Source organism: Talpa europaea, assembly GCF_964194135.1.
Source record: "Talpa europaea genome assembly, chromosome: 8".
In the NCBI taxonomy this organism is placed as follows: Eukaryota; Metazoa; Chordata; class Mammalia; order Eulipotyphla; family Talpidae; genus Talpa; species Talpa europaea.
Window position 1 is genome coordinate 86,216,668 of NC_140075.1, and position 21,983 is coordinate 86,238,650.

General features: G+C 41.2%; 1 protein-coding gene across 1 annotated transcript in view; it reads left to right on the plus strand.

Moving 5' to 3' along the window:
- Window positions 1–21,983, plus strand: part of PELI2 (pellino E3 ubiquitin protein ligase family member 2) — a gene marked incomplete at both ends in the record, with an annotated part of 170,037 nt that overhangs the window by 41,449 nt on the left and 106,605 nt on the right. Inside the window, one exon of the mRNA XM_084241029.1 lies at window positions 10,845–10,974. Coding sequence (XP_084097155.1) covers window positions 10,845–10,974 — 130 coding nt within the window. The remainder of the gene's footprint in view (window positions 1–10,844; window positions 10,975–21,983) is intronic.

The following is a 21,983-nucleotide window of genomic DNA, read 5'->3' on the forward strand; positions in this document are numbered from 1 at the left end:
CTCCAACCAAAATTAACTTCTAGATCATTTGCTTCTATAATGCTGAAGGATTGATTGGTTGTTCCAAAATCATATTAAGACCTTTTGTGTAACTGACCTGATTCACCTACTACTTTAGTATTATAAAAGGTTTTAGAGGGTGCTTCCAATTCTTGAAATAAATTTGATTTTGTATACATTTTTATTTCTAATACCTTCTAATCTTGTGTTTCAGCTTTTAGTTAATGTAGGTGTTCACATATAGAAAAATTATCTTTAGAAAAGTTATGTGAAAGCGAGTGAATCTATTTTATTCCTGGTTGTTGTAACATCAGTGTGCGTGACATAAAGCCATGAATGATTTTATGCTTTGTAGATCATTAAAAAGTATTTTTATTTGGTATAAAATCATTCTCTCTCCCCCATCATGGATAATTGAATAAAACTAATATTTTTTATAAGAAATTGCTTTGGGAATGTAATTATTGCATACAATGTCAAGTACATTTCTCTTTGGTAATTTATTTATCATGGCATTGCCCAGTGATGTTCAAAAGTTGCATTTGCTTACTCTGCATGTCTTTATTTCTAGGAATTTGTACAGAGCCCTGTACATACTGTATATGTTCACAGGAAACAACATTAATAAAGTAAAGCATATATTAGTGTGTTTATTTTTAGTAGTAAGCAAGCCATGCCATGAAAGTTTGAGGGAAAAGAGATTGGAAGTAATCATTTTAGTAGTTAGGAATAGTTATAATTAGGTATGATGCAGAAGCAATTCCAATGATGGTTTAAATTTCTGACTTTAATACTTAAACTTTGGACCAGTAATCAAATACCGCCAAGCTCTTTATTTGATATGCCAGTAACTTGATGCATGCTTGGTAATGGACCCCATGCTGGATTAAGATGCTTCTCTTTCAGGCAGCCTTTGAGTTGCTCACTTTTCAGAGGTCTCTTACTATAGTGCATTTAAAGAATCAATACTTTTCCAAAGACGCAGTGTTTTTTCCCAAATTCTTTTATTTAAATTTCATTTTTAGAGATTAAGACCTTTGTTTGCAAATATACACTCATTATGCGGCTTCTTTGAGGGACAACAGATGTTAAATGACATGTTGATTTATAAAAAAAGACAAAAGAAAAATGAGATGTACAGTGGATATTTCACCTCCTCTTGAAGAAGTATACACGTTTTAAAAAGTCCCATTTTCTTATAATGAATTTAAAAAGGGACAGATTTGACATTATCTCTGATTTTAGACTTCTTCCTCTAGAATGAAAGGGTATACTTTCTATATGAAACTCCCTATATAATATTTTGTGTTTCTTTAGCCCCAAATCTTTTTAAGTATTGATGAAGCTACTTAATTTGCTTTTGAAATACACACTATCACTTAACTTGTATCATATGATGCAAACCCTCCCCAGACCAAGTGACTTTGCTTCATCTGCAGTTACTTTTGGGGCTCCTTCCAGTGTCTCAGCAGACCAGCTGTGACATATTCTTCCTGTGGCCATGACGGTGGTGCCAGTGGTGATCTCAACTACCAAGCACCTTTCAAACTACTGCTTGGGTCACATTTGTTAATTTCCTAGTGGCCCAAGCAAGTCATAGGGCCCAATACAAAGTCCCAGACAAGGAAGCCAAGGAACTAGAATGTCTTATAGAGGCCATGATTCAGGGAGGAAGGAAGAACTGGGGCCGATATTTCAATCTACCACAGACATTTGGTGTGTCTATCTTAAAGTGATCAAAGACTAAACTAAGCAAATGTTAAAGCAATGCAGAAAGAATACTAAGATTTAGTCTGCTTTGCAAAATTATTAATTGGTGAGCTATGCAAAGAAGTGTGGAGTGTAAGGTATTAATTAAGTACAGAATAAGATTTAAGAATGTCTATCTAGTTCTTGTATTCTGCAAATCTTGTACTAGAGCAAATTCATTTCTCACTATCCTTTTTTTCTCTTCATTTGGTATTTTCTTTTAGCAATCAAAAATTACTGCAGGCTAATACTTAAAAAATAATTTTCACCCATGGGATAAAAAACATTCTTTGATGTAAAGCACTACTATTAATTCATACCTCAATGGAGATATTTTGGACTGTTGGAACCAATGGAAACATCAAAGAAGTAGTAAATATTTTAAGAGTGACACAAATAGCTTTCTTTATTCCTGATATTTTTCGTACCTTAAGGTATTCAGGGGAAAATGCTGTGCTGTTGGCCCTCCAGCAATGCTTAAAAATCAAAGAGTCAGCACAGTATAAACCTTTTCTGTTGTGATTCAGTGGCAGTGCCAATTTGAAATGAAAAAGGGAGGTGAACTATTTCCAAGAAGCAAATAACTAAATACTAGATAGTAAATATTACTCTTTTCATAAACAGTTCCTTTGTTTTTTAGGTAGACTGGATTTGCTTGCTTTTTGCCTTATATGGCCTGATTGGAGGAAGAGACAAGTGGGAAGAACAGCGGTTGCCCAGGGCAGAGTAGAAGTGGTGCTGAAGAGGCTGCCTTATGCAGCCAGGGAGCTGCTTCTGAGCTAACTGGCTTTGCCTCATCTCCCAGCACCACCGGGCTCCAGAACCCAAGCCATTGACTGTGCCTTCCTACTTCATGGGGAAGTGGGGTAAGGTTCTGAGAGGCTCAGAGACTTGTGCAGTCACATGTGGGGTGGGGTGCAGGCCAGGACCTGTCTCCCTCCCCCTCCACCTGCCTACCCTCTGGCTGCAAAGACTGGATGAGAGTGTGTGCATGTAAAAAACCCAGAGCAGGGTTTAGAATCCTCTGAGCACCAGTGTTATGCTGTGTTTCTGCTCTAGAAAACATTTTAACGTTTTCTTGGGAGCTATTTTGGTATGGGATAGCTAGACACCCTCACCATCAGAAAGGGGCAACCTGCAAGCTTACCTGGCTTCACTACCACAGCATATTGGGAGCCTTTTCAAACTGTAGTGGCTTAGAAAAGCCCATAGCTAAGGTGGCAACCACACATTCATCTGTGGACAGGATGCTGACATTTTAGTTGGGTGATCCTTGTCCATATTGAATTGAAATGTTTGCAAGGGAGTTGGGACTCTCTTTTATAAAACTGAATTTATAACTTTGTGTTGCCATCTGTGTAGTTGCGGAAGCTGAAGCTCTTCTTGGGTCTGAGTTCACAGCACCAGCATAGAGTTTGAGCTAGAACTCTTATCCCTGGAACATTAAACACACCCACACCAATATGGTGATTTTAGTGGGCCCCTCCTCAGTTTAAGGGAGGGGAAGGAGGGTATGAGAGGGAGTAGGGCACTTCTCAAAGGGCATCCAATCTAAATGGTGTCAGGTAAACAGAAGATAACCTGCATTGTCACAAAAGTCTGGTATAGAAACTAAGGTTCCAGCACACAGATCGCATGAACAGGGCACGCCAAGACACTAGTCCTAATTCAAGACTGTCCTGATTCAAGACTAACTGTCTGATTTATTTGCTACAATTGTTTTCTAACTCACGGAGGGACAAGGTGTCTTTCTTTATATCCTTAGCCCCTTAGCACCCAGCCCTGGAGCCTGACTCAGCCCATGTCCTCCACATAATGCCTTATTGAATGATACATGTATTTTTTCATACTCAGTAGATCTTAAATGGCTATTCAGAGCAAAGACCTTTTGAGCAAAGTCCTTTTCCAGCCAGAAATGGGAAATGGAGAATTTTTATTTTAAAGCCAAGTCCAGGAAGATTTTCTGAATGAATTAATGTTGGAAAGTTACAGCAGGTTGTCCCCGAAGGGGGTATACGGATATGATACTCCCATAATTAGTTCTCTGGCTAGAAATCCAAGTCTACTGTGTATTTTATGTGCCCCTACAGCATGCAGTGTTTCTCAGGCGCAGAGAAATAAGCATTGCCTGTCCCTGGGCTTTGTATGTGACGTTCATCCGGGCAGGGCAAGTCCAGATGTGTATGATAGACTAAGTCAGAAGAAGTTGGGACATAATGATGTAAGCCATTGTCAGCCACTTACAGGTTTATGTGTGTTTGTGTATACACAGTTACAATAGTGTATTCACTGTTGTGGGGAGTTCTTGCAAGCTGCCTCAAGACAGGTGCCCCGGGCCTTCCCGGTGGCGCAACGGGTTGAGCACAGTTCTGTGAAGCTGTCCGCAGCCTCTGCAGCGCCGGTTCGATTCCTGGCTGGCCTGGGAGATTCCCACATGGCATGGCAGACCTCTCCTGCCTCATCTGCTGCTCCCCTCAGCAGTGTGCTTTGGTCCTTCTGCCTGTTCTGTTCCCTGCTCTGTCTCTGGTGAATTCTCTCACCCTCCAACGCCTCCGGCCTGTACCCCACAGTGCTTGTATAAATAAATAAATCTTTAAAAAAAAAAAAAAGACAGGTGCCCCTTTGCAGGGGTTTATCAGACTCTGTACTGGCTTCACAGTTTCTGTCCCATTCATTCACAGCACACAGTCTACACTGGTTGTAATTTCTTGTGACTTAGCAATGACAGAGATGTTACTTTCTAGGGAGAGCAGAGCCTTGAGCTGCTGTGGCGCCGCCACGGCCTCTTTCTGCCTGGCTGCTGCTGTGGGGCTCAGGCGAGATCACGGTCCAGTGTCATGCTGCAGAATGTCACTGGGCTTGCTGGTGCCCCTCTGCTGCTGCTGTTCCCTATTGGAAATTCTTTTTGACAAATGCATTTTTTGGTGGCAGGCATCTTCTCAAGGATATATCTTTAGTGTTACTCACCAAGAAATGCCTTGGATCAAAAAACTGTCAGTGCTGTCGACTGGAAAGAGGGTGATGTTTGGAGACAGAGCCAGTGTGGTTTTGCCTGCCCTTTCCTAGTTTTGCGAGTGTGTGTGTGTGTTAACCATTCACGCTTTTCATTTGTCCTCTGGGAGTGATAATATTTCTTTCACAGGATTTCTTGGCACATAGTAAGTGCACAGCAAACACTATTAAATTAACACTATGTCAATTCAAAAACCCATTATAATTATGTGAGGTTTTCTATACAGGTTTTTCATTATCCTTTGCAGCTTCCAAATGGCTTACCAATTAAGACCTACTATCGGGCATATAGACAAAAAAAGTTCAGTTTTCATCATATATTTCCTAAATAAGTGGTTGTTTTTAAGTCTTCAGAATTTTTGTTTTTAATGTGAAGTTTGAAATGTAACTTGTGGTTTTGAATCAAAATACCCCTGTTCAGCAGCTGAGGCAGGTGTATCAGCAGCATTTAGAACTCTTCTATAAACTTACTGGCTAAAAAGCTTGTCAGGTCAGGGAATGTTCTGACCTTTTTGGAAGGATACCTTTCCTTTTGTAAATAAACCCTCTTTGCTGTCTGAGCTTTACTATACAAAGGTCAGTCTTTCCCTCATGTGGTCTGCTGGGCGGCTTCCATGCCTACTGTGTGCCCTGTGCACCACTCAGGTGCTGGAGAGGGACAGTGTGCTCCCTGGGAGGAGGTGGAGTCAGGTGAGGGAGGGAGTGCTGGGGGGAGGGAAGATTTGGTGATGGAGTTTCAGGTGCTTGACTTGAATTAGATTGAATTAGATCAGAGGACAAAGAAGAAGTCATGAAGCAAGGGAGAGGGAGGGTGTACTGAAAGATTGTTTCAGGCATTTCTTACTGTGTAACCAACAACCCCAGGCAGGCTTAGTGACTCACAACAACCATCTTATTTATAGTAAAATTCTTTGGGCCAGGAATTCTGGCCATGCTCAGCCAGGTGATTATGCTTCCTGTGATAGCAACTGTGGTCACCTGGGGGTGGGCTGATGGATGGGGGGTCTGAGACAGCTCAGCACACATCTGGTGCCTTAGAGGGAAGGCTAGCCTCAGTGGGGACTGCTGACTGGGATGTCACTGTGTGGTCTTCCCAGCACCGTGGTCCTAGGTTTCTTATACATGGCAGCTCCTCAGAGATTCAAGCAGAAGCTGTAAAACTTTCTCAGATCTGGCTTTGGAAAGGTCAGAACATCACTTCCTCTCCATCCCCTAAGTGAACAAGTCAGTAAGGCCATCGCAGGTTTAGAGAGAAGGGAATTAGACTTACCCCTCAGTGGGAGAAGTGATGTGGCTCTTTACCACCTTGTTCCCCGAGAGGACCGTCATCAGGGGACTCTTTTTCGGGGTCAGGCTGGATGGGGTGGGGGGTTCATGAATGGAGTAGGGGGCTTATGACACGTGGCCAAGTGTACTTTCAGATCTGAAAGTGAAGATCAAAGGGCAGTGGATTGAAGAGTTGGCAGTGCTGGGAGTGGGCGCATCCTCTTTCAGGATGCTCTACTGTAGGATAAAATGGGCATGGCAGTGGAGGCCGAGAGATGGAGGGGTTTGCTTGTTTTTACTTTGTTTCAAAGATGGGTGAGGTCACTAGTGACCCACTATTTTCAAAATCAGTTGTGCTTTGCTGTGCGGCTGACTGGTCTCTTCACTTATGGACATCGTTGAAATGCTCTCTTCTCTTGCTTTGGCAATATCACTCCTGGTCTTAGCCCTTCCACCTGTGATCAGGAATAGGTTTTTTGTTTTGTTTTTTAAAGATTTATTTTATTTATACAAGAACTGGGGTAGATGCGCTAGATGTGCGGGAAGGTGAGAGGATTCACCAGAGACAGAGTAGGGAGCAGAACAGGCAGACTGACGAAATACACTGCTGAGGGGAGCAGCGGGCGAGACAGGAGAGGTCTGCTTGCCATGTGGGTTGCTCCGAGACCAGCGGGGATCGAACCAGCACTGCAGAGGCTGTGGACAGCTTCACAGCACTGCGCTCAATCGCCTGCGCCACCATGGAGGCCTCCTAGGTTGTTTTTTTAAGTGGCTCTATCTTCCCAGGCCTCTCCTTGCTTTCTTTTCTCCTTTATTCTGCCCTTGTTTTCTTGAGTAATCCCACTGGCCCTCATTTTAACTGTCATCTGTGTGGCCAGAAGCCTGTATGAAATTCTCTTTCTCTGTCCTGTCCTTTGTGATGCCAAACGGGTCATAAAGTACTCTTGCTTTTTGCCCTGCAAGCCAAGGTTCTCCACTGTGGCATCCGTAGAGCTTTTAACAAATGTACACCGGAGTCTTGTCCCAGAATCAGTGAATCAGAATCTCCTGAGACTGAGGCATGAGTATTTTTATTAGGCTTCCCAGGTGATTGTGATACTCATCTAGCATTGAAAACAATTCTCTAAAAATTGTTTCTAATCCTCCAACTCATTTCCACCATTGCTCTTTTGGTTGGGACTTTCAGAGTAGCCAAAAAAGCTGCAGTAACAAATTACCACAAACATAGGCTTAAAGCAGCAGAACTTATTCTCTGAAGGCCTCAAGCAGGAAGCCCAAGTGCTGACAAGGCCCTACTGCCCCAAGCTCTCTAGAGAAAGAGCCAGCCTTGCCTCTACTGGCTGCTGGTGGGTCCAGGCATACCCTGGCTTTCGATGGTCTAGCTGAAGTCTCTGCCTCCATCTTTACACGGTCATCTCCCCTCTTTCCCACGTGTCCTATAAAGACACTCGTCAGTGATTTAGGGCCCACCAGTAATCCAGGATATTATCACCTTGAAATCCTTAGCTACAACTGTAGAAACCCTTTTGCCAAATAAGGTTGTAGTCACAGCTTCCGGGGCATGGACATTCAGCCTGTCCTCTCCCTCTCTGGTTCTGCCCTCCCCTCTGACCATCTTGCCTCTGTCTGGATGTCCGTGCTCGCTGGCTGCCCTGAAGATTATTCTCAATTATGTTAGTCCTTTGCTTAAATCTTGCCAGACTCCCTTTTCTCCTTGGGGTAGAACGCCCTGCCCCTGGCCATGGAGGCCCAGGCTGTTGTAATCTGGCCTCTTCCTGGCTCTCTCCTCCTTGCCTACTACTTCTCTTGAATTTTCTGCTCTACTCGCCTTTGTGTGCCCTGTTGCCTGCTCTTTAGTCTTGTTCAGATTTTAAGACAGTTCAAGCGTGTCTCCTCCACGAAGGCGTCCCTAATGTCCTCTCTCTTGGGCTTTGTGCTCCTAGTGTATCTTGTTGCATGTGTCTTATCGTACTTGTTTTTGCATATCTCTCTTCTTTTTAAGCAGGGAGCTCTGTGAAGACAGACGAGCTAATCCTGATCGTCATAGCCCTAGTGCTCGATGTTATAAATAATGAATGGCCATGTGCTTAACCTAATTAGTAACTTGTCTCATCATGACAGTGGTTTTTCCACTGTTACCTTAATTATTTTCAGTTGGATTGTTCACTGATTGTCATCTAGAAGTATCAAGCATGTTCTCTGCAAGCAGACTGGTATGTTCCTCACTTAACCAGCAGTAATTTCTGCATCTGTGCTCAGCAATTTAAATTAAAATGTTTCTGCATATGTTAAAGTTGACAGTTTTGGGTTTTGTGGATTTTCCTCCCTTTATATTAGATATAGCTTTGGGACTCTAAGTAGCAGAAATGAAGCTGAGTGCACTTAAATTAAAAAGAATTTGATCAAGGGGCAGTGTACATCTGGGCCAGTAGAAGCCCTTGAGGATTCCTCTTTCCATCTCTATTGCTTGTCTCCCTTCATCTGCTTCATGCCTCACTTTCTCTGCTTCTTCATCCATATAATGGACTGTGACAGCCTTGCAGCCCCCGTGCTTAACCCCAGCCTCCCACAGGCTGGTTGCTTGTTTCTCAGTTCCAGTGTTGTTTTCCAGGTGAGAATGTCATTGGCCAGCTTGGGTGGTGTAAAGGGGCAGGACTGGCCACAGTGCAGGTTTTCTGATCCAGCAGACTGGGTAAAGGAAGAGTCAGAGTCCTCAGTGGTTTTGCAAGTTTTTTATTGGGGTTCAGCGGGTACGTGGCAGGCAGGGGTGCTGGGGGGCCGGGAGGCTGGCAGTCCTCCCAGCCCCCAGCAAATCTTCACTCTATCTGGGCTCTCTGGCGTTCTCTGCTTCTGTTTCGGGCTTCTCTTTCGGCTTCTGCTGCTTCTGCTGGCGTCCCCATGACGCCGCCCTTAAAAAAGCACAGTCTTAGCTCAGGTGTACCCACTTCAGGTGCCCGCCATCAGGCATGCATTCAGGATCACAGGGTTCCCTCATCTATCCTGATGGCGGGAGGGCAGAAAAGCCTGATTTTTCACCTTACCCTACAGGCAGACGTCCACCTCTGGTCATTCAACCCCAGGATAGTGGGGAGGGTGCTGGCAAGGCCACTGCATTCAGTGTGGTGCTGGGGCTCACTGTAGGGGGACCAGGCATAGATTCCTGGGAGGGATGTCATGTGAGTGTCCCCCGCGCTCTTAGTAGTAGGTTAGATTCTGCTGACCAGGAGCAAGTGGTTGAGAGCGAGGCCACAGAGTCACGGACAGGAGCAGCCCAGGAAGCCCTGCCAGGTATTTTATAGTTGCCCCTCTAAATGTTCCTCTCAGGTGTATCAAGGCCTGGCTCTAGTTGATTCTCATGTATTGCTCAATACAGAATATTCATCTTGATTTCGGGGAATCTTGTGAGTGCAAAGTGGGTTTTGAATGGCTCCTCACCCATAGTGTTCATTATAGTCACCATCATAAATATGTTTCAGAAAATAATGTACCTTCTTCTGATCTTGTCTCAGAAAAAGGAGATGACTAAGACTTGAAATAAATCGCCTCTGTACTCTGGAGACACTTTTATGTAGCTGACATTCCTTTGTGATGGAAATGGAAACATTAAAAACACAGCAGGAATAACTTGTGATGATAGTTTAAACCCATTATCGTGCTGTAGCTGCTGGATTGTAAAACAAACATACAAAAGCCCTTCGTTCTAAGTGAACCTCAGGTTCTCAAGTGACCCTCATGACCCCTCTTTGCCAAATGGGGGAAGCTTCCTCTTGGGGTGGGTCAAGGGAAGTGGCAAAGGCCAGGCTGTTAGGAGAGAAGTAGTCACCAGATATGCTGCCCCTAACATTGATGTTCTGGGGGAGCCTAGAGCTGTCCTGTTTGTCCACGGAAATTTTAAGTGATTCCCTCCCCGTCTTTCAGTCCTCTCAGTTACTTCTTTCTGCCAACAAGGAGGTGGACTGTAGTCGTGGTAACGTGGCAACCTGGGGCAGTGGTCAGAGTACGTGGGGACCTTTTAATTCAGAGTTAGGAGATACAGTTGGAAACTGAAGTGTTAACTGACATACTGCATCACTTTATAATGCTGGTATTAGCTTAAGATATGAATATAGAAAAGCTGCCTAAAGATGTGACATGGTGTCCAGGGGACTTACAAGTAGACAATTTGTGAATTAATACTCATATACTTTTGGGCAACCCTCTTGTAGAGTCACAGTTTACATTTGATTGTTGCAAGGTGTTTGTTTTTTTGGGGGGTGGGCAGGGAGGCTGGCTAACCTCACAGTGTAGAGCTCAAATGGAAATGGGAATAAATGTAGAGAATTAAGAATTTTTAAGAATGCAAGTAACAAATTTGGTCTTCTTACAAGTAAAGATCCTGCAGACATTAACATGATTTGAGAGTGAGAGATGAGGTTTAATTAGTATGCTATTTTCTAACTAGTTCATTTAAAAATATTTCTTGAGTGTTTCTCTGGGGTCCATTAGAATGACGTTTGCTGAATTGAGCCAGCACTAATGTGGCCTCTGCAGAATTCTCATTTGCTTATTTATACTGTGTCCTTTTTCAAAAAGATTTGAAGAGTCTGACTTTATAGAATGGGAAATGTGTAATTACTTTGTACATCACTCTTAAATTAAGTTTCTAGAAGTGATTTGAATTGTATTACAGCCAAAGTCTGTTTTGCCTCTCTATCTTCTGTGGGGTGTTTAGCGGGCAATTTTGAGTGACCATTCCTGTCCCTTCCCTGATCCACCTACCTTTTGTTCTTAATGTGTAAGATTTGCTAATGAATTAACTCTTCCACCTCCTTTTGTAGGTACAATGGTGCTTTACCCAATGGAGACAGAGGACGGAGGAAAAGCAGATTTGCTCTCTATAAACGGCCCAAGGCTAACGGTGTCAAACCAAGCACCGTCCATGTAATCTCCACGCCCCAGGCATCCAAGGTAGGTGGCTCCTGCAAAGGGACAAGGCCCTTGGCATACAGACAGGCGTAATTATTTCCCGTCAGCTCCACTTTCAGTGTTGTTTCTCTGTGGGCCTCCACCATTTGAGGACAGATTGTTCTCTGCTGTGAAGGTTGTGAAGGGCTGTTCTGGCCCCTGTAGGATGTCTAGCAGCTTCCTGGGCCTTGACACACTAGATGCCAGTGGCATCTCTCTTGCCCTCCACCCCTAACTGCCAGCTCCCTTGTGAAAACCAAAATGTCTGTAGACATTGCTCAGTAAACCCTGGGGGTGAGATGGGCAAATCACCTGCCACCCCCACCATATTATGAACCACTGCTTTAGTGGAACAGGCATGTGTCAATTTAGAAGAGTTGTGGTTTAAAGAAGAATGATGTTCTTTATCCTGAATAGAGCTTTGGTATTAAGTCTTGGTAAAAGCCTCATTAAAATTTTTTGTTTTCCTACTGTTAATTGAGTTCAGTGGCTGTTTTCAAATAATCTACATGTACACAGAATTGAGTTTGTATGGTTATTAGAAAGACTGGAGGTAAGCAGAGCTTAGTGCTGTAGTAAGTTTACACATTTCCACTCTTTGAAGTAAATAAAATGTTAATTTTTAATGATTATTAATGTCTTCTAATTTTATATCTATATATAAGCATGTGTGTGGGAAATCTCAATTTCCATTTGGGTTTGATGTATTCTACCTATTCCTATTAGATTTATGACAACTTTTCTTTTAATTAAATAGATTCCTTAATGTGTAACAGTTTCTTTTCTGTAAAGTAGTTATTTTTACATGAAGGACTTTGCCACTAGCTCTACGTGTTTATCCTATTGGGTTGGACCTCCTGGAATAAATGAGACTTGATTCCCATTTCTTTTTTACTGAAAACCCATGTTCAAAGAGGAATGCATAGTTTCACAGAAGCACATGTGGTATTTCTACTCAGTCTTAAAAACAGATCACCCCTGCTAATGTTTTTAGTAAAAAACCTCCTGTTGCTTCCGAAGCAGTGCCCCTAAGAAAAAACTAGAATATACCAGTTGTCTTGTATTAATAATTGGACTAGAGAATATCAAGGAGACAGGAAAGATTACTAATTAATGGAGAAGTTTTTGACTAGAGGAAGGGAAGTAAAGTAAAAGCTTTCGAAAGGGAAGGACACTTTGTAAGGTAAACAAAGGAAATCAGCTTTGCAAAGTCTGAACATAGGAGGAAGTGAAATCGCAATAGAATCTTGGAAGGTCAGGGAAATACAAGAACCATTTTATGATCTGAAAATATTTGGTAAAGAAGGGTACGCAGACAAATGTTTTTACGCATATGGTGCATGCCAAAAATATTCTGGTATTATAGATGCGACTCTTACAGTATTGTCTTGTGTTTACATTTATCTTTCCTTCCTTTGGCTCTCTGTACCTCCTTATATTTAATTGTTATCTCAGATTTTATATTAATACACTAGTTTCAGATACTAAGGATTTATAGAAAACTTTGGTTACTCAGGCTTCTTATTATAATAGAATATGAAAATGAGGTACTATGGATGATCACTGGCTCTTGAGTCATTATCCACTTCCACCTGCTTCAGTTTTTTTTTTTTAAAGATCTATCTATCTATCTATCTATCTATCTATCTATCTATCTATCTATCTATTTATACAAGCACTGGGTACAGTCAGAAGCGCGGGAGGGTGAGAGAATTCACCAGAGCCAGAGCGGGGAGCAGAGCAGGCAGAAGGACCGAAGTACACTGCTGAGGGGAGCAGCGGGCGGCAGGAGAGGTCTGCGCGCCATGCGGGACCCTCCTCTGGTGGCCGGGGAGCAGCCGGGGATCGAACCAGTGCTGCAGAGGCTGCGGGCAGCTTCGCAACCCAGCGCTCAACCACTGCACCACCGGGGAGGCCCTGCTTCAGTTTTTTTTTAGCCTTTGAAAGTTTTACCTTTTTACCTAGATTTTACCCGGAGTTATTTATATTCTATATCTTTGGTCTTTGTCTAAAGCTGTGTTTAAAGGGCCTCCCTGGTGGCGCAGGTGGTTGAGCGCAGCGCTGTGGAGCTGTCCGTAGCCTCTGCAGTGCGGATTTGATTCCCGCCAGCCACAGAACAGCCCACATGGCAAGCAGACCTCTCCTGTCTTGCCCGCTGCTCCCCTCAGCAGTATTTTTCAGTCAGTCTGCCTGTTCTGTTCCCCGCTCTGTCTCTGGTGAATCCTCTCACCCTCCCGTGCATCTGGCCTGTACCCAGTTCTTGTATAAATAAATAAATCTTAAAAAAAAAAATTAAAGCTGTGTTTAAAAATATTTCCCACAGTATTAGTATTTGGGCAAGTTGGGTTTTGGTCTTGAGACATTCTTCTTCCTCCCTCCCTCCTCCTGCCCCTGCCCATCTTGTAACCTGGGAAAAATATATTCTTGGCACCGATTTCCTCATTTATAAAATAAATGAACTGGCTAAAGGCAGATACCATATTGTGTCAGATAAGGTGCTTTGGTTATGAGTTTCACAAATGATTCTGACTTTTAAAAAAGGCAAAATGGAGAAATTATTTAAAGATATGGTAGAAGCACCTCTCAGAATGGGGGGGGGGGGCGGGGAATGAAGTAAACAGCTGTTGAGAACCAGAGGATTGATAGGGGTTAACACAGATGTACTTTCAAGTGTGTACAATGTGACTTGGCCCCAACTTTCTTCCATCTCTTTCAAAGGTTTTAAATTTTCAGGAAAGAGAATCTGATTGGCCTAGCCTGGGTCAGTCAGCCATGACCAAAGGAGATGAGTGGACACAGTTGTATTGTGGATTAGGGTAGCTGATTAGCTGCTCTTTATTGCCTTTCTGTCATGCATCTTATTTATCTTTGTACTAGTAACACAGAGTATCAGACATAGTATGTGAGTCTCCTAGGATGTGAGTCACAGTTCCCTCACTCCTGTTAGCAGGCACAATGAGGGGCACCTCATTGCACACTCTCAATGGGGTCTGCCGTCTGCTACATAAAAGCAAAATATTCTCTTAATGTGAAAGAACTTTAATAGGATTAGAGTACATAGAGAAAGAAGGGAAGAAAAGATGTAGTTTTCCAATGAAACACCCAAAGTTGCCCAAAGCAGGTCCACTGAGGCCCAAAAGCTTGCCACAAGTCTAAGGTACCTTTTGGCAGGGAACCGTAGGAAAGTGGTGGGAGGGACATGTTCAGTGTGGGATAAAAGGATCAGAATTAAAGTACAAATCAAGGTGATGGTTACCATTGTCAGCCTCCCCACAGGTCTCTCACCCATTGTCTCTTCCAAGTGGCTCTACATGTCTTGACTCCACGTGTCTCCTTCCATGTCCCCAGGTCCCTGGTGCAAGTCCAAATCCGAGAGGCAAGCAGGCCCTTTTCCACATGTCTCTCTGCTCCATGTGCCTCCTCCAAGTCTCTTCTCCCTAGTCTTCTTCACTTCTGGCTCAGCTCCACCTTTCATTAGGTGGAAACATGGAACCTCCCCTTTTTATGGTGATCACACTCTGTAACATTTCTGTTACCTCTCAGACTTCCATCCCTGCTCAGTTTTCCCTGTCAATTCTGCTAACAGTTCTGTTAGCCCCCCTTGACAAGAATCTGTTGCATAAATATAACACATATGTTTAACCCTCTCTTAAAACACTTCTCCAACTGCTTCACTTGTTTTTGTGTTGGTCTTGGGCTCAGCCTGTTGAGAGTGATGCTCTCGTCTAGAAATTCATGGTGGCAGTCACCTGGACCCAGTGCATTTCCAGTGGCTGTTTCCCTTCATAAGCCAGTATTGTGACTGGACCAACCTTTCTAATTATGATTGCAAGATGCCCTTTAGCATTAAGCATCAGGAAATTGTTTGGTTAATGATTTATTATTTAAAAGATCTGGAAGTCACACAGCACACCTGGCCACAATGAGGTTATGGAGGTAGGGATGGGCAGGGACAAAAGCAGAGTAGGAACTGGAGTGGGCACAAGTACCAGCACTGGCCTGGGTTCCTGCTTTTATTGGCATTGAGGATAGTGAGGTCTAGGGTTTCCTGGGCTCATTCTTTTCTGGTGAATTTATATTATAAGAGGGAATTTGAAGCTTAGGCAGAGAGACAAAAAAAGAAAGGAAAGTGGGAGAAACATAAAACATCAACATCATCTGGTTAGTTATCTAAATCAACTGAGAGGTGTAAGACCAAAGAGCCTCACTGGGGGAGACAGCTTGGCTCTTTGTGTCATCCTGTGACTGCCCAAGTGTTTACTCAAGTTAACCCTCCTTGAAGTGGACACTTCAGCATCAAAACCTAAGTCAGGCATTTGTATGACAAAAACACTCTTGGGGTTTACACTACACTTACCTTAAGTAAATCCTGGTTTTTATTTTTTCCATCTCTTCTGGCTTGTGAAACTAGAAATTATTTAATTTGGTCTTCAGTGTGGCCTCTTTTAAAACCCTACATTATTTATGTTAGCCACCTCTTTCCCTACTTCTCTTGATCTCACTCACCTATAGGTCATCCTTCTGCATACTGCAGTGACTAGCACAATCTCTGGTTCTTCCTAACCTCTATTAAATTACACATCAGTATCTGTAGTTCATGGTGTTTTTTAACTCTTTCATTTTCAGACACTGTCACCTCTCATCCACTTTTCCCACTGAGGTAGTGGTCCATAGTCACTTAAAAGTGATCCTAATTTCCAGTTCATTTTACTTTTGTCTATGAAGACGTTGTTTTCTAATCTCAAGACCTCCAGCCCTTCAGCCTGCCCTTGTTGCCACGGTCTTTAACCCACGTGGCTTATCCAGTTTTGTATAGACTTCACCCCAGAATCCCTTTTTCTCATACCTTTTGGCACCTTCTCTTTGTGTGCCCCAGGCTCTGGGTGCCCCCAGGCCTTGCTGGGCTGTTTTTCTTTTTCTTACTGACCTGGGGGCATCAGAACTCCAGGGTATGTGGTGGGACTTGTCAAAAACTGTTTAACTTGAATCAGCAGTGGCTTGTCTGCTCTGAATTTTCTGCTTCTTCAGTATTGGTCTTGGAAGGGTCATCTTTGATTCGAGTTGTACAAGTGAAACCTAGGTGGACGGGTGTGGTATCACTAGTGCATTTTGAAGCACTTGAGTTATTTCTTCTCTCTGCCATAATCATTCCCTCTGCTCCATAATGTTGGGGCAGAACAGGGAGTCTGGGATGGTAATGGCATCTGGGAAATGGCAATTCTTCATCTTCCTGAATATTCTTGTCCCAGCCAACTCAGATGAGGATGGCAAGTGTATGCTATTGTTGTGTATTCTCTGTGTGTCTACACTTTTGCTCTTGGAATAGTAATAGTCAAAGATGCTTTTCTTATTATATAATGTGCTTTTTAAAAAATCCTAAAATCCTGATTTGTTTTTGACCATTTGGTTACCTAGAGGGAGGGTATTTAGCAATTTATTCACGTTGTGAAAATTTTGAGGGAGAAAAATAAGATGCTGTGAGAAGGGGGTACAGAGTTTAACTTGGGTAGATAGGGAAGCATCTCTTTGGAAGGGGTTTGAGCTGTCAGCTGAAGGGTAAAGAAGAGCTAGTCAGGATAGCAGACAGATGGGGGCCTCTTCTGGTCTGATTGAGGAATTTGGGTTTTTTCCTAAGGGGACACACTGAGGGGTGGTAAATAGGAAACTAGCATAGTATAAGAATTTAAGTAGATTCTTGTTTGCTTATTTACTCTTTACTGTGTGGGGCAACTTTGCTCTTAACCAGTATATAATATGATTATGGTAGTGGTGGCGGTGGTGCTATGCCTGCTAGGTCAGTATTTTGCTAGCAATATGGTATAAATTTAGCAACATGGAAAATTCTTTGTGTTGGCTTTCCTTTCTTAGATTATGCTTTATTAAAATTTTGGGGGGGCATTTTTTTACTTCTAAAAAGTAACTGAATATCACATTTTTCAGTTGGTTTATTTCAGAATGGAAAATACCAGTGGTGTTGGAGGGCTAATTTAGAGAAAAGTTTGGGCTATTTAATGGGATTGCACAACTAGGACTGCTCTTCAACTTTTTATACTACTGGTTGATAAGATACTGGTATTCTTCCTTATCAGTCAGTGAATAATAGTAACTGTGGGAAGTGATGATAGTTCAAGTTAATTTTGTAGGCTAAGTGGGGCTGCTTTTGAGGTGCCTGTTGTTGATCTGTATGTCCAGCATGGGTCTTGGTGGCAACGGGTGATATGTCTTCCCTATACATTCATTATGAAGCTGGAACTTTCTGTGCTTTAGGAGAACCATCAGTTTATAATTTTCATTGGAGACTACTTGCTACATTGTTATTGCATTTTTTGGGTTAATGGTGACTGGTCTTTTGTTATTTATAAGTTCAAGAATGTATTTTATTATAAATGAAAAGACAGCAAAGCTTGGATAAATTTTACCCTTTCAGATGTTATAAACATGACTATAATTTATCAGAAGAAAAAAGAGAAATAATTAGTAATAAACTGCAACCCAGAATATTTTTTTGGTAATTTAGGAATGTATACCTAAAAGAAATTATATTTCTAGATTGAAACATAACTCATTTATTTCAACACAAAATATAAACATGAACAACTTAACTTTATACCTCAATGAACTAGAAAAAGAACAGACTAAGCCCAAAAACATGGGAGAAGGAAGGAAATAATGATGATCAGTGCAGAAATGAATGAGAGACCAAAAGTATAATGGAAAGATCAATGAAAATTAGAGTTAGTTATATGGAAAGAAAAATAAAAATAGACAAACCATTAGCTAGACTCATCAAGAAAAAAAGACTCAAATATACTAACAGGATGGTCAACCTTGAAGAAATGGATTTATTCCTAGAAACATATAGCCTGCCAAGACGGGATCATGAAGAAAAAGAAAGTCTGATTAGGTTGATTAGTAGGAAGGACATTCCATTAGTAATCAGAGACGAGGACCTAACAAACAAAAGTCCAGGACTAGATGGCCTCACTGATGAATTCTACCACATAGGTAAATAATTGGACCAGTCTTTCTCAAAGCCTTCCCCAAAAATGGTAAGGCAGGAACCCTTCCAAATTCATTTTATGACACCTGTATTACTCTGATACCAAAACCAGATAAGGACACTCAAGAAACGAGCTTAATCCTCAACAAAATATCAGCAAACTGAGTCCAACAGTACAGTAAAAGGGTCAAACACCTTGAGCAAATGGGATTTATTCCTGGGATGCAAGGATGTTTCAGTGTCTGAAAATCAGTCACTGTGATAGAGCACATTAACAAAATGAAGGACAAGTATCCTGTAATCATCTCAATAGATGTTCAGGAAGCATATGACAAAATTCGAAGTGCATTTTATGATAAAAACTCTTCAAACTGGGTATAAAGGAGAATGTAACTCATCATAACAAAGGCCATATATGAGAAACCTACAGCTCATATCATAATTAATAGTGAAAGCCTGGAACCTTTTTTCTCTAGTACCAGTAACAAGGCAAGGATGCCTACTCTGGCCACTTTCTAGTCAACATAGTACTGGAAGCTTTAGCTAGAGCAGTTAGGCAAGAAAAATAAATAAAGGCATCCAAATCGGGAAGAAATAAATCTGTCTCTATTTGCAGCTGATGGTTTATATCTATATAAAACCCTAAAAACACCACCCAAAGTTTGTTAGAACTAATAAATGAATTGTCAAGTTGAAGGATACAAAATCAGTATGCAAAATCAGTTGTATTTCTATATGTTAATAACAAATTAACAAAAAGCAGTTAAGAACATAATTCAGTTTATAATTGCATCAATGAGAATAAAATTCTTAGGAATAAATTTCACCAAGAAGGTGAAAGACCTGTACCCTGAAAACTATAAGATATAATGAAAGAAGTCAAAGGAGACTCAAATAAAGTGAAAGATACTCCTTGCTCGTAGATTGTCAGAATTCATATTGTCAAAATATCTGTACTGCCCAAAGTAATCTACAGATTTAATGTGATCCCTGTAAGTACTTCTGTTGCATTTTTTTCACAGAAATAAACAATCCTAAAATTCATATGGAAGCAAAAAAGACCTTGCATAGCCAAAGCAGTCTTGTGAAAGAAGAAGAAAGCTGGAGACACCATGCTTCTGGGTTTAAAACTATATTACAAATCTATAGTAAGAAAGTGTTATGGTATTGGCATAAGAAAGACCCAAGATCAGTGGAACAAAACAGATAGTCCAGAAATAAACCCACAATTGTATGGTTAATTTACAATATAGGAGCCTGGGATATGGAATGGTAAAGGATAGTCTCTTCAGAAAGTGATGTTAGAAAAACTGAATAGAGGCCTCCCTTGTCGCACAAGTGGTTAAGTCTCAGACCTATCAAGCTATCTGAAGCCACTGCAGCACAAGTTCGATCTCCGGCCAGGGAGCTATCCACATGGCACAGCAGACCTCTCCTATCTTGCCCACTGCTCCCCTCAGCTGTGTATTTCAGTCAATCTGCCTGTTCTGCTCCCCACTCTGTCTCTGTTGAATCCTCTCACCCCCCACACCTCTGGCCTGCACCCCAGTTCTTGTATGCATAAATAAGTAAATCTTTAAAAAAAAAAAAACAAAAAACAAGAAAAACTGAATAGCCAGATGTAAAAGAATGAAACTGGATCACTATATTATACTATACATAAAAACCAATGCAAAATGGATCAAAGGCTTGATTGTAAGACCCAAAATCATAAAACTCCCAGAAGAAAAGATAGGAAGTAAGCTCCTTGACATCAGTGTTGGCATTGATTTCTTCATTTGACCCAAAGCAAAGACAGCAAAAGCAAAAATCAACAAATGGAACAACACCAAACTAAACGGCTCCCGGCCAGCAAAGGAAGTCATCAACAAAATGAAAAAGCGAGAAAATGTTTGCAAATCACTTATCTAACAAAGGGTCACATGTATAAAGAGCTCAAACCATCCAATTAAAACATCCAATTAAAAATTGGGCAGAATATCTGCATAGACTTTTTAAAAGAAGATATACTATAGGTTAGTAGTTGCACAGCAGGTGCTTCATATCACTGTCCAGGGAAGTGCAAGTCAAAATCACAATGAGACATCACCTCACACCTGTGAATAGCTATTCTCCTAAAGACAAGAGAGGTGGAAATGGAGAAAAGAGAATCCTCTTGCACTGTTGGTGGGCAACAGTGTGATGATTTCTCAGAAAATTAAAAATAGAAATATTGGGCCTCCCTTGTGGCATAAGGCTTAAGTCTCAGCACTATGAAGCTACCTTCCACTGCAGCACGAGTTCAACCCTCGGCCAAGGAGCCAACCCACATGGCACAGCAGACCTCTCCTGTCTCATCTGCTGCTTCCCTCAGCAATGTATTTCAGTCAGTCTGCCTGTTCTGCTCCCCACTCTGTCTCTGGTGAATCCTCTCTCATTCCTTTGCACCTCTGGCCTGCACCCCGGCTCTTGTATGCATAAATAAATAAAATAAATCTTTAAAAAATAGAACTATTATAGGATCCAGCAATCTCATGTCTGGTTATATATTGAAAGGAAACAAAAACAGGATCTTGGAGAGAGAGCTGCATTCCCTTATTCATTGTAGCATTATTCACAATATCCAAGAAATGAAAACAACCTAATGGTTGAATGGATAAAGCCATGGTATATACATTGTGTTGCTTCACAATGGGGATGTGTTCTAAGGTATATGTCGAGTGATTTTGTTACGAACTTCCTAGAGTTAGCTTACCACAAGCCTATGTGATATCCAGCCTACTACACACATAGGCTATATGTAAGCACCTCTGCCCTTTATGTGATCCATGGTCAACTGAAACATTTTTAACCATGCGTAGCTGTATGTACGTTGAAATATTACTCAGGCATGAGAAAGGACAGCCTGCCATTTGCCACAATATGGATGGAGCCTGAGGGTATTATACTATTTGAAATGTCAATTAGGGTAGGACAAATACCATATGGTATTCTTTATGTGTAGAGTCAAAAAAAATACTGAAGCAGAAACTAGAATGGCAGTTACAAGGGGTGAGGGATAGGGAAAATGGGGAGATTTTGGTCAGAGTACAAATCTCCAGTTATAATTTGAGTAACTTTTGGAGCTCTAATAAGCAGCAAAATGTTATATCTATTAAGACTATATCATGCACATGAAAGTTGCTGAGAGTAAATCTTAAATGTTATCACCATCAAAAAAGGTAATTATGTAACGTGATGGAATTGTCAGCTAATGCTATAATCATTTTCCATTAAATAAGTATAACAAACCAACATGTTGTGCACCTTAAATTTACACAGTGTTATATATCAAATCTCAAAAGTTGGAAAAAAAAAACTAGTTTCCAAAAAAATTGAAATAACAGCTTCCAGAAATTTTATTGAGTTTTTTAAAGGGAAATGTTTATGAAACACCAACATAATACATTGTATAGTTTTAAATAGTTTTTTGACTTACAGTATTTATTAAGGCTTCAGAAAATAGTTTTTATATGGATGCATCAAGGCAGTTTAGAGTTATATTCCTGATTATCACAAAAATGTATCTACTAATATGAGAAAACGATTTTGGGAGAAACTTACAAATCAGAGCAGTAAAATTTTAGACATTATTGATAAAGCTCCAACCATTACACATAAAAGTGATTTAATAATTTACTTACAGTGCAATAGTCAAGACTTTAAAGATAGGTGATGGTTTTGTTGATTTCATGGAGCTGGAAGGAACAGTATCTGATGTATATTACATTTTATTGTCATATTCAAGAAGAATTGTTCCAATGAGAAATATTTGCATGAAAACCTTATGAATTTTATACAGACAGTACAGTTTGCTAGGGAGAAAAACATATCACAGTTGAAATTGCAGAAGAACTTTTGGATATTTCATTTGATGCTGTCTTCCTTTTTATATTTAGTTATCTCTCTTGGGATGATGCCATAGAGAGATAAAAACCAAGTGAACCACTTAACATTTTTCTTGTTATTTTTATATTTGTTACTTTTGGTTAAA